General features: G+C 56.9%; 1 protein-coding gene across 3 annotated transcripts; it reads left to right on the top strand.

Moving 5' to 3' along the window:
• The first annotated feature begins 3,401 nt into the window (after positions 1-3,401).
• Positions 3,402-12,667, top strand: Skor1 (SKI family transcriptional corepressor 1). 3 transcript variants are annotated; one of them, XM_042687969.1, is made up of 9 exons: positions 3,402-3,424; positions 3,736-5,932; positions 7,040-7,130; positions 8,108-8,215; positions 9,214-9,285; positions 11,111-11,185; positions 11,443-11,517; positions 12,083-12,148; positions 12,576-12,667. In XM_042687969.1, the coding sequence occupies exons 1-9, from the start codon at positions 3,402-3,404 to the stop codon at positions 12,665-12,667; spliced, it is 2,799 nt and encodes a 932-aa protein (XP_042543903.1). The 3 variants fall into 3 exon arrangements, with proteins under 3 accessions (XP_042543903.1, XP_042543902.1, XP_042543901.1); XM_042687968.1 differs by having other exon boundaries at positions 12,573-12,667; XM_042687967.1 differs by having other exon boundaries at positions 3,402-3,496; positions 3,721-5,932; positions 12,573-12,667.
• The last annotated feature ends 1,773 nt before the right edge of the window (positions 12,668-14,440 follow it).

Here is a 14,440-nt window from a genome sequence, read left to right as displayed (position 1 = left end):
CCGCCTGTGGCCGCTGAGCCCCCTGCGCGGGCAGCCCACGGTGCCCGGGGCCATCCCTGCCATTATTAACTTCTGTTTGATTAGGGTAATTGTTCAAACTTGGGCTGGACAGTATGATTAATTACAGTTTAATTAACGTGTCCATTAAGGACACTTAGAGCCACTGGGGCAAGAATGGGGGTGGAAGTGGCTGAGTGGGCGCCCAAATGAGGGCGGGGGGGGGGGACGGTGCGACTCATGAAGTAGAAGCCAAGATTGAAAAAGAGAAAAGTGACAAGGACACGGTCAGCGTCCACGGGTCAGTGGAGGGAGAGAGGGGGAGAGAGAAAGAGAAAGCAAGAGACAGACAGAGACCGGGCAGAGACAGAGCTGCGCCGCTTTGGGGAGAAAAGTATCGAGGGGTGTCTGTTGCGTGAGGCGGTGGGCCCCTCATCATTAGAAAACGGACTTGAGAGAGTAGTTGACCCCAGTTTGCTCCCAGAAATAACTCGATCTTCAGCCCTCGTCCTGCTGCTGGTGATGAGGAGAGGTATTCAAAGCTGGGGTTGGGGGGGGGGGAGAATAACCCGCTCCCCAATCCTGTATCCAGTAAAGGAAACAGAAGGGCCTCTCTCTCTCCAACTGGAGCTTTCCTGGCATCTCCTGCCGGAGTCAGGAACAAAAAGAGAGCTGGATGAATCTGCCTCTTCCTGGGGTTCTCTCTAATGCGGGGTGCACTAGTCCCTGTCCCCACTGCTGGTGACCCTGCATCCAGAAAGCCAGGGATCCGTTTCCGGGGCTCCTTCCTTTGGAGTCCTCTCAACTCAACTCGTCACCCGCTCCCGGCTCCTCGGCGGGAGCGCTCCACCACCGTCCCTACTTGGTTCTTGGGGGTAAACTTTGTGGCCCCAGGTCCTTCCTCCCACTCTCTGACGGGAGCGGGCCTCGGGCGCAGGACGCGGGCCGCAGGTGTGTGTGGCCGCTTACCTGGGACGCACAGCCCTCGGGCGGCGGCGAAGGCGGCAGGCACCGCGCGTGGCCCGCAGGCGAGTGAAGCCGGGGAGGGCTGGAGTGACTGAGCGGGGTGGTGGGTGGGTGTGGCGCCCAGGCTCGCAGCTGTCACACGTGCCCTCCCAGCGCTGGCCTCCAACACTCTGGCGCTGGTGCCCACCACCACGCCATGCGCTCTAGACTTCGGCCTCTTCTTCCGGCCAGTCGTCGGCCTCGGGGGCCGCGGTTTGGGACCCAAGTCTCTGCGCCTAGGACCCTGGCGCCCAACGCCTGTTGAGAGCGGGAGGGGCCGCGGGTGGGAGCGTGGCTGTGCGCGCGCGCGGGGAGGGGCCGCGCCGTCACCCGGAGAACCCGGCGGATCCCCGGACTCCCGCCCGCCGCTCCGCCCGCCGCGCACCTCCGCTCACCGCTAGCCCGGCTCCAGCCGCCGCCGCACGGTGAGTACCCGCGACCCACAGCCGGCCATTCTTGTGCCCCGCAGCAACATCATTTTTTCGTTTAGTTCTGATTTGGACTCTTGTGTCTGTTTGGGTCCCCCCCCCCATTATTATTATACCTAAGGACTCCAGCGCCTCGCTCCCACCGCTGCCCGCCTCCCGCCTTGTTACCCGCCCCGCACTGGCCCCTGAAGCCCAGGCGCCAGAGAGGGTTCCCAACCTGCCCTGGCAGCTGCTCCTTGTCTCCACGTACAGCCCCTTGCCCGCTCTTTCCGCTTTGGCCCCCAAATGTTGTTCCTTTCCTAAGGCCCCCTCCCCTTCTCTTAGCTCCAGGGTCCGGAGACCCCCTTCATTAACTAGGGAAACGCTCGCGGGGACCCAGGACTCTCGGCTTGGGAAGGGCGCGCTTGGCTCTGGGTGCTCTCTTCACTGTATGCGGGGCCCTGGCACATTTGCCTATTTAGGGAAACCAAGAAGCCCTCGTCATTTCCCAGTGCTGCGCGCCCCCCAGCACCTCCGCAGCCGGCCTGGGAGCCCTCCCTGGGGGCGTGTAGCTTGTCTTGTTGACCCCTCAGCCAGGGAGTTAGGACGATGTTGTTGTGGTGGTTTGTTTTTTTTTCTCCTGCCGCCTATAATGTTACTAGGCACCTCAATGTGAAGGGAGGGTCACTTGTTTTAGCTTGATTGGATGATATAAAAAGATAAGACAGATCATGGATAAATAGCTTGAAGAAGGTACTGGACAGATTGGGGGGGGGGAAGAGGGAGCTGGCTGAGACAGTTCAGGGACAGATAGGAGGAACACTTAAACAAATAGATAAGGAGGGAGAGAGACAAACAGATGGTGGATGCCAGTTTCTTCACTGAAGGCTTTGGAACTGAGAATCCCAGTCAGGCTGAAGCTATCTCAAACCAGGCTTGCCTTTCCAGCCTCGTCTAGGGGCCGCACCCTCTGGCTGGGGCTGCCCGGGGGCAGCAGGAGCACCTGCGAGCTGTAGACCAGGTTGGAGCTTTGCCTGTTGAGGACACGTGGCTGAGCCGGAAGACCTTTTTTAAAGGCCCTAAACATCATTTTCCTGGTCCCCCTAGAACTGTGGGCCCAGCGACCTCCATTCCCTGTCCAGAGAGCAAATCGCGGGACCAACAGCAACTTTGGTGCCTAAAGCTGCAAAGTGAGTTCCAAGGTTCGCAGGGATTCCTGCTAGCCCATAGGATCCTGGACAGCAGGAGATGAGGGTTACTCAGAGAGGAGAATCCCCCCACCCCAATAAGAAGCCCTGGGCTCCAGGTCGCCTTTGCTGTCCTGAGAAAGAGGCATATGCGGAGGGAAGCTGAGGGAGTGGGCAACTGGAAAGGAAGTAAGTGTTTCCTGAGAAACTTCTTTGAGAATCACTCTGTCCCAAGCGTTGGCCTAGATGGAAACCAGCTGGAAAGCAGAAAACATGGTGAGAAACTGCACTATCCTGGTGCCACTGATGTCTGGAAAGAAAACAGTTTGACATATCTACCCCCGATCTTGCTGCTCAAACGAACGCGAGGCCCTAGGCGTCAGAAGAAAAACTCGGGTTTGTGGAAACCCTCACTGTTGTCCCCAGAAGCCACTCAGCGAGGAGCCGTGCAGTAAGGGCCACCCTGGGTCTGGGCGTAAATGACGTGCTTTGGAGAGGGTAGCTTTCCGCACGCGAACAGCGGTGGCCTCCGCCTCTTCCACTGCGAGGCGGGCCCCAGGTCCCTCCTCCTCCCTGCTCTCCTCACCCCACCCTCAGTCTGGAGATGAACAGTGGCCGCCCCTCCTTCGCCTCCCAGCCCTTCTCGCAACGCCCCCCGCCCAGTGCTCGTCTGTTGTGCGCTCCTGAGCAGAGGGGCCGCGGATCCCCAAAGTCTGGGCTTTAGGGCCCGGCTGGCAGCAAAGACTTGAGAGGGTGGTTGAGGGCGCGGCAATCTGAGCACCCGCGGGACAGCCGGGATTTGGCAATGGCATTACTGTGTGGCCCTGGGCAAGTCACTCTCCGTCTCTGGGTCTCACTTTTTCCCCCAGTTCGAAAAAAAAAAACAACTATACTGGGTTCCTTGAAGGTGGAGCATCCCCCGCATCCCCTACGTCTGTCTTAAGCCCCCTTTTGTTTGCGTGTCAACGCCAGTTTGAAAAACAAAAGACTCCCGTCCAGGGAGGCGAATGAGCTTAGGCCCCCCTCAGTCTGGTGTCCCGGGCGCGCCCCAGGCGGGCGCCTCGCTGGGCGGGCCCGTGCTGTTGGTGGTTCTGGCGCTGCAAATGGCTCATCTGCCCTCTGCTTTCTCTGTTTCGCAGGAGCGGCGGCATGGAGGCTTTGACCACTCAGCTGGGGCCGGGACTCGAGGGCAGCTCATCTCCCAACTCCAAACAGGAACTGCAGCCCTACTCGGGCTCTAGCGCCCTCAAGCCCAACCAAGTGGGCGAGACGTCTCTGTACGGGGTGCCTATCGTGTCGTTGGTCATCGACGGCCAGGAGCGCCTGTGCCTGGCGCAGATCTCCAACACCCTCCTCAAGAACTACAGCTACAATGAGATCCACAATCGGCGCGTGGCCCTGGGCATCACGTGCGTGCAATGCACGCCGGTGCAGCTGGAGATCCTGCGTCGGGCCGGGGCCATGCCCATCTCCTCGCGCCGCTGCGGCATGATCACCAAGCGAGAGGCCGAACGCTTGTGCAAGTCATTCCTCGGTGAACACAAGCCCCCCAAGCTGCCCGAGAACTTCGCCTTCGATGTGGTGCACGAGTGTGCGTGGGGCTCGCGTGGCAGTTTCATTCCCGCGCGTTACAACAGCTCGCGTGCCAAGTGCATCAAATGCGGCTACTGCAGCATGTACTTCTCACCTAACAAGTTCATCTTCCACTCGCACCGCACACCCGACGCCAAGTACACTCAGCCTGACGCCGCCAACTTCAACTCGTGGCGCCGGCACCTCAAACTCAGCGATAAGTCGGCCACGGACGAGCTGAGCCACGCTTGGGAGGACGTCAAGGCCATGTTTAACGGCGGCACGCGCAAGCGGACCTTCTCCTTGCAAGGAAGCAGCGCGAATGGCGGGTCGGGTGGGCAAGGGAAGGGTGGCGCTGGCGGCGGGGGCGGCGGGGGCCCGGGGTGCGGCACGGACATGGCCCCAGGCCCGCCGCCCCACAAAAACCTGCGCTGTGGCGAAGATGAGGCGGCTGGGCCTCCGGGGCCCCCGCCGCCCCACCCTCCGCGCGGACTCGGCCTGGCGGCGGCGGCCGCGGGACCGACGGGCCCGGGAGGACCTGGTGGCGGCGCGGGTGTGCGCAGCTACCCGGTGATCCCCGTGCCCAGCAAAGGCTTTGGACTCTTGCAAAAGCTGCCCCCGCCGCTTTTCCCGCATCCTTACGGCTTCCCCACGGCCTTCGGCCTATGTCCCAAAAAGGACGATCCAGTATTGGGCGCGGGAGAGCCCAAGGGTGGCCCTAGCGCCGGGAGCGGTGGCGGCGCGGGCACTGGCACCGGTGCGGGCGGCCCGGGAGCCGGCCACTTGCCCCCGGGGGCAGGGGCGGGCCCGGGTGGCGGTGCCATGTTCTGGGGGCATCAACCCTCTGGAGCAGCCAAGGATGCGGCGGCCGTGGCTGCCGCCGCGGCCGCCGCCACGGTGTATCCGACGTTCCCCATGTTCTGGCCCGCGGCGGGCAGCCTCCCGGTGCCGCCCTACCCGGCCGCTCAGAGCCAAGCCAAGGCCGTGGCGGCCGCGGTGGCGGCGGCGGCCGCGGCGGCGGCGGCGGCCGCAGGGGGTGGCGGACCGGAGCCCCTGGACGGTGCTGAGCCCGCCAAGGAGGGCGGCCTGGGCGCGGAGGAGCGCTGTGCCAGCGCCCTGTCCCGAGGGCCCCTGGACGAGGACGGCGCGGAGGAGGCTCTCCCGCCGCCGCTGGGCCCGCTGCCGCCGCCGCCGCCGCCGCCCCCTGCGCGCAAAGGCTCCTACGTGTCTGCCTTCCGCCCCGTGGTCAAGGACGCGGAGAGCATCGCCAAGCTGTACGGCAGTGCCCGCGAGGCGTACGGCGCGGGGCCTGCTCGCGGGCCGGGGCCAGGCACCGCGACCGGCGGCGGCTACGTGAGCCCGGACTTCCTGAGCGAGGGCAGCTCCAGCTACCATTCCGCCTCACCCGACGTGGACACTGCGGACGAGCCGGAGGTGGACGTGGAGTCCAACCGCTTCCCCGACGATGAAAGCGCCCAGGATGAGACCGAGCCTAGCGCGCCCAGCGGAGGAGCTGGCCCAGAGAGTGACCAGCGGATCGGGCCCCCATCTGCCGCCTCCTCGGGCGCAGACGGGCCCGCAGACTCTCCCGATGGCGGAAGCCCTCGTCCCCGGCGCCGCCTCGGGCCAGCCGCCAGCGATGGGGCTGCGTTTGGGGACTTGGCGGCCGACGACGCGGTCCGGAGACCCGAGAGGAGCCCGCCGAGCGGCGGCTACGAGCTTCGAGAGCCTTGTGGGTCTCTGGGAGGCCCCGCGACGGCCAAGGTGAGCCCCGTGCCCGGCCTTCCCGCCAGAGCCGCCTCCCCGCCTACAGCTCCGCATCGCGGGCTTGCGGGGCAGCCCTGGCTCTAGCAGCAGGCCTCAGCTCGAGAGTGCGGGTTGGGGTGGGGTGGGGCTCGAGGGAAACCCCAATCAGAGGGAGGGGTTCGAAAGGTGTGCGAAGGGGATGGAGAGGGGACCCGCGGGAGGAGAGCGTGGGCTTTGTTTTTGTCGATGGAAATGGAGGGGAACAGGCAGACAGTCCCAGAAAAGCAGTAAGAGAAATAAAAGAGGTCTGGAGGAAGTGGGGGGACCCCCCCCCCGAACCAGAGAAAAGTGGTCTCCAGGCCAGGCTGGGAGAGTGCCAGGGACAGCTAATGTTCCCAAGGAACATTAACCAGTTGTGTGTGTGGGGGGGAGGGCAGCCGGTCCCCCAAGTCTGGCCCCAGGTAGTACTGGGTCCTGGTGGTCCTCACCCACCCGACCTGGCAGCCTTGCAGTCTCCCCAAACTCTGGCCTGGGGACCCGTGGAGTTGCTTTCTGGGAAGCGGTCTCCGAAGTCCCGGGGTGTGGGGTGGGGTGGGGGAGGGAGCGACCCTCAGAACTGTCAGGACTGGGAATGGAAGGCTAGGCTGTGGCTTTGCCAGAACCATCCATTTTGGAATTGGATGCGCACACCTGTACATACATGGATTTCCATTCGGTTCATTAAAAACCCGAATCATTAACCGGATGAGAAAGGTGTCATTTCTGCCCGGAGCAGGGCTGGCAGCGGCGAGGGGGGGGGCAATGCAGAACACGAGGCTTGCGCGGAAAGTGGGGGGGGGGGCGGCCGTCAGCAGCCGGGGGGCTGGGGAGCCGCTTTGTGTTCGGAGTTATTTGCTCCCGGGGTGTGCTAAGAATTACCCCGAATCGACTTCCCCGTGATTCGGACACGGAGGGAGCCAGGATGCATGCGTCAACACTGCCCCGGGACACTCGCGTCCCGTGGCCACGACGTCCTGGGCCAGCCCCCCTCGCTCGGCCTTTCCCGTGGCCCCTGCGGGGCTCGGGGTAGTCACCAACCTCCCCACCCCACCCCCCAACTGCCTGTCATTTCTTGGCCGCCAGCAGGTGTACGCGCCCGAGAGGGACGAGCTTGGGAAGAGCGCGACGGCGGCGCTGGGGTCCGCGGCCACCTATCTCTGCACCCCCGAGGCCCACGGTAACGCCATTGTCACCCAGGGAACTGCTGGCGGAGGGCTGAGGCCCAGGAAGGCCTTTTGAAGGAAGAGGGGGGGGGAGGGAGAGGTGGGGGGGAAGGGGGAGAGAGAAAATACTGAAATAAAGATGATGCTAAGCGCCAACACCCAGCTCCCACGGTTTGGTTACTTAAAAGCAGTGACAACCCCCTGTGTCATCACACATGCATTCAACGTCCCAACACACCTCTTACGTGTGCGGAAACCTTTTTACAACCGCGTCTGGCACCCTCTTCAAGTCCTCTCATTCAGCGAGTGTGTTGGGCCTCGGGGTCCCCTTGTGGCCATTCCGGTCTGGGTGGAACCTCGGGGCGCTCGGCTGCCCACTTGGGTACCGCACAATCGCCGGCGTAGCTGCGCCCCAACGCGTGAGTGGGAAGGGAAGCCCTGGCCTTGTGTTGGGGACACCACATTGAGCCCAGCAGAGAGGCCTGGGGGTCTCAGAAATCCAGGCACCCCGTACCACCAGAGCTACCCCGACAAGGACTCCTACCCCCACCCCACCCCCGCCCGTACGTCACTAAGACCTGAAGGTCAATGCCTGGGATGAGATCTCGGCGGGAGTCGCGCGGACAACTAGTGGCCGCGCGTGCTAGCGGTGTCCTAGTATCTGCGCGATGTAGGTCGTTGGTCCCTGGTGGGCTCGGCTGCTCTTCAAGCTCTTTTCCGAGGGGCTGGGGCGAGGGTGGGGTGAGGACCAAGCCGGGAGAGGAGCAGCCCTTGCACCGGAGACTGGGGCTGGGGGCAGGGGTGGGGGTAGGGTGGGGAGGGAGTGGCCCGACGCAAAGCCTCAGGGTGAGCGCCTGGGCGCGCAGCCGGGAACCAGCGGCGGCCACTAGGTTTCTAATTAGGATTTGGGCGTCCTAACTGCGGAAGCTATGTCAGTATCCGGGTCATGGTTTCTTTGCCTCTCCTTGAAATTCGGTTTATTGCCTTTAAGAACCCGATAAGGAAGACAATCACTCGACCACCGATGATTTGGAAACGAGGAAATCCTATTCAGACCAAAGGAGTGTCTCCCAGCCAAGCCCCACAAATACAGATCGAGGTGAGCCTTAGAATCCCCCGTTGCCTTTTCCCCCCTCCCTCCTCAGCCCCCATAGGCTGCAGATGGAGACCCAGGGTTCTCATATCTTCACAGATTTGCAAACAATTCTCTTCCTGCTTGAGTAGATACTTAAATATGTATTGCAGGGGACGTTTGTGCCAGATTTAGTCAATTGCTTTTTTCTGGATAAGGGTAGGGGTCATACTAAAAATAAATAAATAAAAGTAAGAGGGGCTAGGTACTGGTGGCCCATGCTTGTAATCCTAACTATTTAGGAGGCTGAGATTTGAGGATCGTGGTTTGAAGCCAGCTGGGGCAGGAAAGTCCATGATCTGGATCCAGTTAATCACAGAAAAACCCATAAGTGGTGCTGTACCTCCCGTGGTAGCTTACAATCTTTGAGCAAAAAGATCTTAGGGACAGTGACCAGGATCAGATTTCAGGGACAGTGCCCGGGATCAGAGTTCAAGGCCCAAGACTGGGCTAGAAAAAAGAAAAAGAAAATAAAGGACTTTAAATAGGTCAAAGGGCACTTTCTGTCCCAGGGGAACCCATCTTCATGGATTATACACTGTCCTATCCCCTGCCTTGCTGACTTGGAAGGTGTATAGTACAGGTTTTATTGTCTCCCCTAAGCACATACTTAAAAAAAAATGACTGGAGTGTAAAACAGGTCTTCTCCAGGGTATGGTGGAAGGCAAATGGAGTGGGTAAATATGGTCAAAACGCTTTATAAACATTTGTGGAAATGGAACAATGAAGCTTGTTGAGTCTGGCTTGGGAAGGAGCAAGAGAGAATCTGATTTAGGTGCATTGAGTGTATATGTCACAATGAAATCCTCTTGTGCAACTAATTGATGCTACTAAGAAAATACGGGGGAGCCACTATAGAGGAGACTGAAGTATGTCCCCTTGGCACAGTGTCCAGGAAGCTCACCTCTCCTTCTCTGAAGGTCTCTCTCAGGACAGAAACCCTCTTACCTGCTCTTGTGTCCCAGGCGATGATGGGCTCAACTTGGATGTCACTGGAACTCAGCTGGTGGAGAAAGATATAGAAAACCTGGCAAGAGGTGAGGTTAAATCTGTGAAATGAGGGTACATTGTGCTTGAGGATAATAGTTCCTTTCTGTAGATGGGTGCCATTTAGTGGGTGTGTGGGGAAACATGCCTGCAGAGGGGGATCCATTTTCAATTCATTGAATAGAAAGGGTAATCCTTTGAGCAACCGTGGCTCATAGGTATATTAAGTCTGTGTGTGGATAGGAGTTGCAGGGAGTGAACCAAAGGCTGGAAGTTTATTGGAACTTTGCATTCCCAAGGCCCGAGTCTGTTTTGAATAGTCCAGTGAGTAATGAGTCTCAGAACTTGATCTAGGTCTCAACTCCATGGAGAAGAGACTTGTTTTCTGAAGATCATGACTTCAGTGAGGCACTTATTTTAGGAATTTGGGAGAGGTTACAATCAATTTCTCTCTGGAATTAATATATAGCTATTAATGCATTAACAAAGTCCGGGGCTAGTTTGTAGAATGGAACTCGCAACCCTATTAGCTGCGTAACCCTCAAAGAGTAGAAGATGGCCTGAAGCACAGAGGAAGAGTGCACTCTTTCTCACACATTCTCTCTCCCTCTCCCTCTCCTCCACCCCTCCCTCCCCTCTACCCCTCCCTCCCCTCTACCCCCTCTCTGGTTGGTGTCAGTCTGAAGCTTCTTCTCGGCCTGGGCACTGTTCCTGTGCTCTGCCACGGGAGCCACAGCTCTACTCTGGCTTTTTGCTAGTTAATTGGAGAGAGTCTCGGGGACTTTTCTGAGAAAGTGGACTTTCCAAAGCTGAATGCTCAGATCTCATCTCCCTGAGTAGTAGGAGTACAGGTGTGAGCCACTGGAGCACAGAAAGAAGGGGATCTTGAACTCTGTTTTAAAAGAACCTCTCCATGAGGAGGAAGGAGATAACCAAGGGCCCCATGGTCAGGGAAAGCTTTTCTTTCCACTTCTCTGGAACTGGTTTCACGGCACAAAGCCGTGAATTGGTGCGAGAAGGAAATGGTTAGCAGTCATCCACGTTCTCTAGGCACAAATTTTTCAGAATATCCCATTACTGTGAGAATAGCTGATGTGTCAGTTGGCAGTTTATGGCACTGATTTCTTTCTTTCTTTCTTTCTTTCTTTCTTTCTTTCTTTCTTTCTTTCTTTCTTTCTTTCTTTCTTTCTTTCTTTCTTTCTTTCTTTCTTTCTTTTTGTGGGTCATCCTTGAACCTCCTAACACTGTAGATAAGTTGTTAAATATGTCTATTTCTTTGAGAAGGCTGTCCATGACTTTTTTTTGGGGGGGGGGGGTCCGGTGGTGCGGCCTGAACTCTGGGCCTAGGTGCTGTCCCTCAGCTCTTCAGCTCAAGGCTAGTGCTCTACCACTTGAGCCACAGCGCCACTTCCAGCTTTTTTCTTTTTGCTTATGTGGTGCTGAGGACCTCATGCATGCAAGGCAAGCGCTCTACCTCCAAGCCACCTTCCCAGCCCCCTGCCCATGACTTTGACCAGATTTTTCCTCATTTGTATTGAAAGGAGGGATTGGCAGTGTCATTTGAAGTGGGGGAATCAGTCTATTTGTGGACCATCTTCAAAAATTAGGGAAATAAGAACAACTCTAAGGCAGATTTCAAAACAATTATTTCCTGGACCAAGGGCCCAGAAATCCCAAACGGGTTAGATCCACCTATTAGGATTCTCTTGGAAGTCTTACCCTGTAGCACCAAGTCTTTGGTCAAATCTTTTGGAGGCAAGTGGAAGTCAGAGAATTAAAGGACTGTCCCAGAACCATTGACTAGGGCAGAACTTCTGTGCATAATAATAGGCCCCTGGGTTTTGCTCAGCCTCCTCTCCTCCTTCCCCTCTACAGAGGAACTGCAAAAATTGCTTTTAGAGCAAATGGAGCTCCGGAAGAAACTCGAGCGAGAATTCCAAAGTCTCAAAGGTGCGTCCATTCATTCCTCCCTATCCCACCTCCCCCAGCGTCACCTTTGCCACGGCGACCTGCTTTGGGGACCTGCAAGGTGCTAGTGGCTGCTACAGATACCTAGAGGGAACTCCAAACTCTTCTCTCTAGCGTTTCTAGCTAGGCTAGGGACTAGGTGGGAGTGAGATTGGGGGAGAGGAAAGGGGTTGGTGGAGTTGGGGAGCTGGGGGGGAGGAGGCTGTGTGTTATAGTTCTCACTTAATCAATTTGCACAGATAATTTTCAGGATCAAATGAAGAGGGAATTGGCTTATCGAGAAGAAATGGTGCAACAGCTGCAAATCGTCAGAGGTAAGACGAGAATCAGGTGAGGTGTACGCGGCCATAACCGCTTCTCCTCTGGCAGGAGCCTCAATGTTGGCTCAGTCATTTAGATTTAAATGGAAGGTAATTTAACAATTATTTTTTTTATTTAATATCCTTTGTATACTCTGATTAGCCTCAGAATGGCAAGCGAGCCCAGCAAACGGCTTGCAGGCATCATTACATGGAGTGATTGAACTTCTTATCGCGGCAATTTCCATGGTTTCTAAATTAAAAATCGAGGCGTAAAATTACCTGGGAAGTAATGCCTAAGTTTGCTTTAATTTTGGTTAGCTCCGTCTGCCTTTAAGCGCCATCCCAGGCCATTTCCTCCCTCTGCCAGCCGGCAGTTTGGCGCCTTGGTACCCCTACCCCACCCAGCCTCTGCAGTATTGTGTTCTGCTATGCTCCGGTTTGTGCAGGGGTGGGGGTGGGGAGGTGAGGTGGCGATGGTAGGGAAAGATAGGTAGTGGAGACAAAGCAGTCTGGGCTGTGACTCAAGCTACTCTTGCCGGCCAGCCAGCGGGTGATAGGTTTCCTCCCTGTTTTCCAGATACCTTGTGCAATGAACTGGACCAAGAGCGGAAGGCGCGCTATGCCATCCAGCAGAAACTAAAAGGTGAGGAATCAGGAAACAACACAGGGCTTGGCCGTGTGATTCAATGTATGAATCCATGGTGGTGGTGGTGTGGGGGAAGACCAGGATTTACTTGGAGTAGAAACAGAGGAGAAGTGAGAACTGATAGTAATGGGTTTTTCTATAATGACAATGTAGGGGAAAAGAGCCCCTTTGAGTCCTGGGCTTGTGAAAAGTCTGCTTTCTGATTCTACTTTGATGTTCAGCAAATGGATCCTTCATTCTCTGTGCCTCAGTTTCCTCTTCTGTCAAATGAGGCTATTGAACCAGAGCAGTGGTTCTGAATCAGCAAGGCTCTCCCTCTATGTCCAGTGGGTTGAGCAAGGTCTGGGAAGGGGGCTAGAGAACTTGGTGTTCTGTTTAGGCACATAATGATGGCCAACATGGTGCCTGTGACTCTCCCCAGAAGCCCACGATGCCCTGCACCACTTCTCCTGCAAGATGCTGACACCTCGCCACTGTACTGGCAACTGCTCCTTCAAGCCCCCGCTGATGCCCTAGGGCCGGCCTGGACACACCCAAGAGCCTTCAAGCCATGCTGCTCCTTGTAAATACCCGCTGGCCCAGCGGTCCAGAGCGAGGAACAAGCCATTGGAACCCCACTGATGTAAATACAGCAGCCTGCTTGCCACCCTCCTAGGCAGGGCAGCCTTGCCTGCCCCCTCCTGGGCCCACTGATCTCCCAGTGTAAATATGGCCTCGCCCCTCCGCTGAAATTCTGGACATCGGACCTCAAGGGGTTAACTGGACCTAAGGGGTGGAGGTGGGGTGAGGAGGCAAGAAAGGGGAAGGGAGATCTCTCCCTACCGCCTGCCAGGGTGTTCAGCCTAGGCCCAGTATTGTGAATACAACTACAACTTTGCTGGCGCCTGCTTGGGCTCCCACCGTCTATGTCTGAAACTTGTTCCTAAAGACAAAGTGGCTATGTGCAATGGATATAAATGTACTGTGAGTCTCTTGGTTTAGTATTAAGGTTCACTCAATTTATGCTGTAAATTATTTTTTTTTCTTTATTCTCCTGGATTTATTTTCAGTCCTACTGAGCATTTCTCACTGGAGTTTATTTTGCTTTGTATTATTATTTTATTGTAACCTCACGATATAACAGCACTTTAAAAGGGCAACACCTGACTCACAAGATGGCTACCACCTTGAGCCTACTTGGAAAGATCATCTTGTATCCGTGACTTTTGTTTTTAATAATAAAAAAAAAATGTCACTTTCTGGGGTTGCCGAAGTGGGAATGGATGGTGGGGATAGAGGTTGGGAGAAGGGGGCCACATTGTACCACAGGTGCGGTGCAGGAGCTGTCCCATGGGTTTTGGAATGATGACAACTCAGGTAGACAGCTGTGGTGAATGGGGGTTTGAGATCCAGGCCTAGGACTTTCTGGGCAGGTGCTCTATCATCCCTCCCCAGGTCAAACAAGGGGCCTGCAACCTTTCTACCAAGCACCTAGACACACCCCGTATTCCCCTCGGGCCACCCCACCCCTCTGAGTCCAGGCTGGGGCAAGGGGCCTACTTGACCCCTGGTTCCTTCCCTCAAGCTCTAGTAGAAACTCAGACTTGTTTCTTGTCCATTTCTGAGAGGGGAAAGACCCTCAGGGACTAGAAGCTTCTCAAAAGACCTGCTGAGAATTAGGGTACGATGGGAATTTGCTCCCTGGGGCTAACCCAAGGGTGCTGTGGATGGAGTGGGGGGGGGGGGGTGGGGATGAAGTCTGTCTCCCAGGAACTTGGAAAAGACTTGGAGTTCATGCGCAGATGCCCTCCGTGGGCCCCGAAAAGGCCCTGGGCCATATTTTAATATTCCCTCCATTATAGTTCAAGTGGAGTTGAGGTTGTGGAAGAACCACGTATGGAGGCGAGGCCAGGCTAAATTGCAGCGGGAGAAGTCCCACCCCTGCTTTCTCGTTTTCCACCGCACCTACTGGTGGGTCCACAGATAACCGATGTAAACTGCAGACACCCCACCCCACCCCACCCCACCCCACCCCACGTGCTGTTCTCAGCATAGTGTGAATGAGCACTGTATTGAGGGTCATTCAGCCTGGGTTGGATTTCCTCATCAGCTTAGTAAAGGTCCTGCGCCGCTTCCCCCACCCCGGCCCTTGGTTTCCAGGTCCTATAAACTGACACTCAAGCCTGTGTTTCCTGAGGCTCAGGGAAATGATCTGGGAGGTAAGCAGACCACCCCCGGCCACTGCCAGGACCAGCAACCATGCTCCTGAGACCCTGGAAGCCGGGATCAGGCCAGAGACCTTGGGCTGCT

Source organism: Dipodomys spectabilis, unplaced genomic scaffold, assembly GCF_019054845.1.
Source record: "Dipodomys spectabilis isolate Male_0828 unplaced genomic scaffold, ASM1905484v1 ptg000108l, whole genome shotgun sequence".
Taxonomy (NCBI): domain Eukaryota; kingdom Metazoa; phylum Chordata; class Mammalia; order Rodentia; family Heteromyidae; genus Dipodomys; species Dipodomys spectabilis.
This window is presented reverse-complemented; position numbering and strand designations above follow the sequence as displayed.

What these genes read in the sequence shown, in the direction of transcription:
- Skor1 (XM_042687967.1), top strand. Translation starts at nt 3,402, where the DNA reads ATGGCATTACTGTGTGGCCCTGGGCAAGTCACTCTCCGTCTCTGGGTC. An exon ending in AGAATTCCAAAGTCTCAAAG is followed by an intron (nt 11,186 to 11,442) that starts GTGCGTCCATTC and finishes CAATTTGCACAG; the next exon opens with ATAATTTTCAGGATCAAATG. An exon ending in CATCCAGCAGAAACTAAAAG is followed by an intron (nt 12,149 to 12,572) that starts GTGAGGAATCAG and finishes GACTCTCCCCAG; the next exon opens with AAGCCCACGATGCCCTGCAC.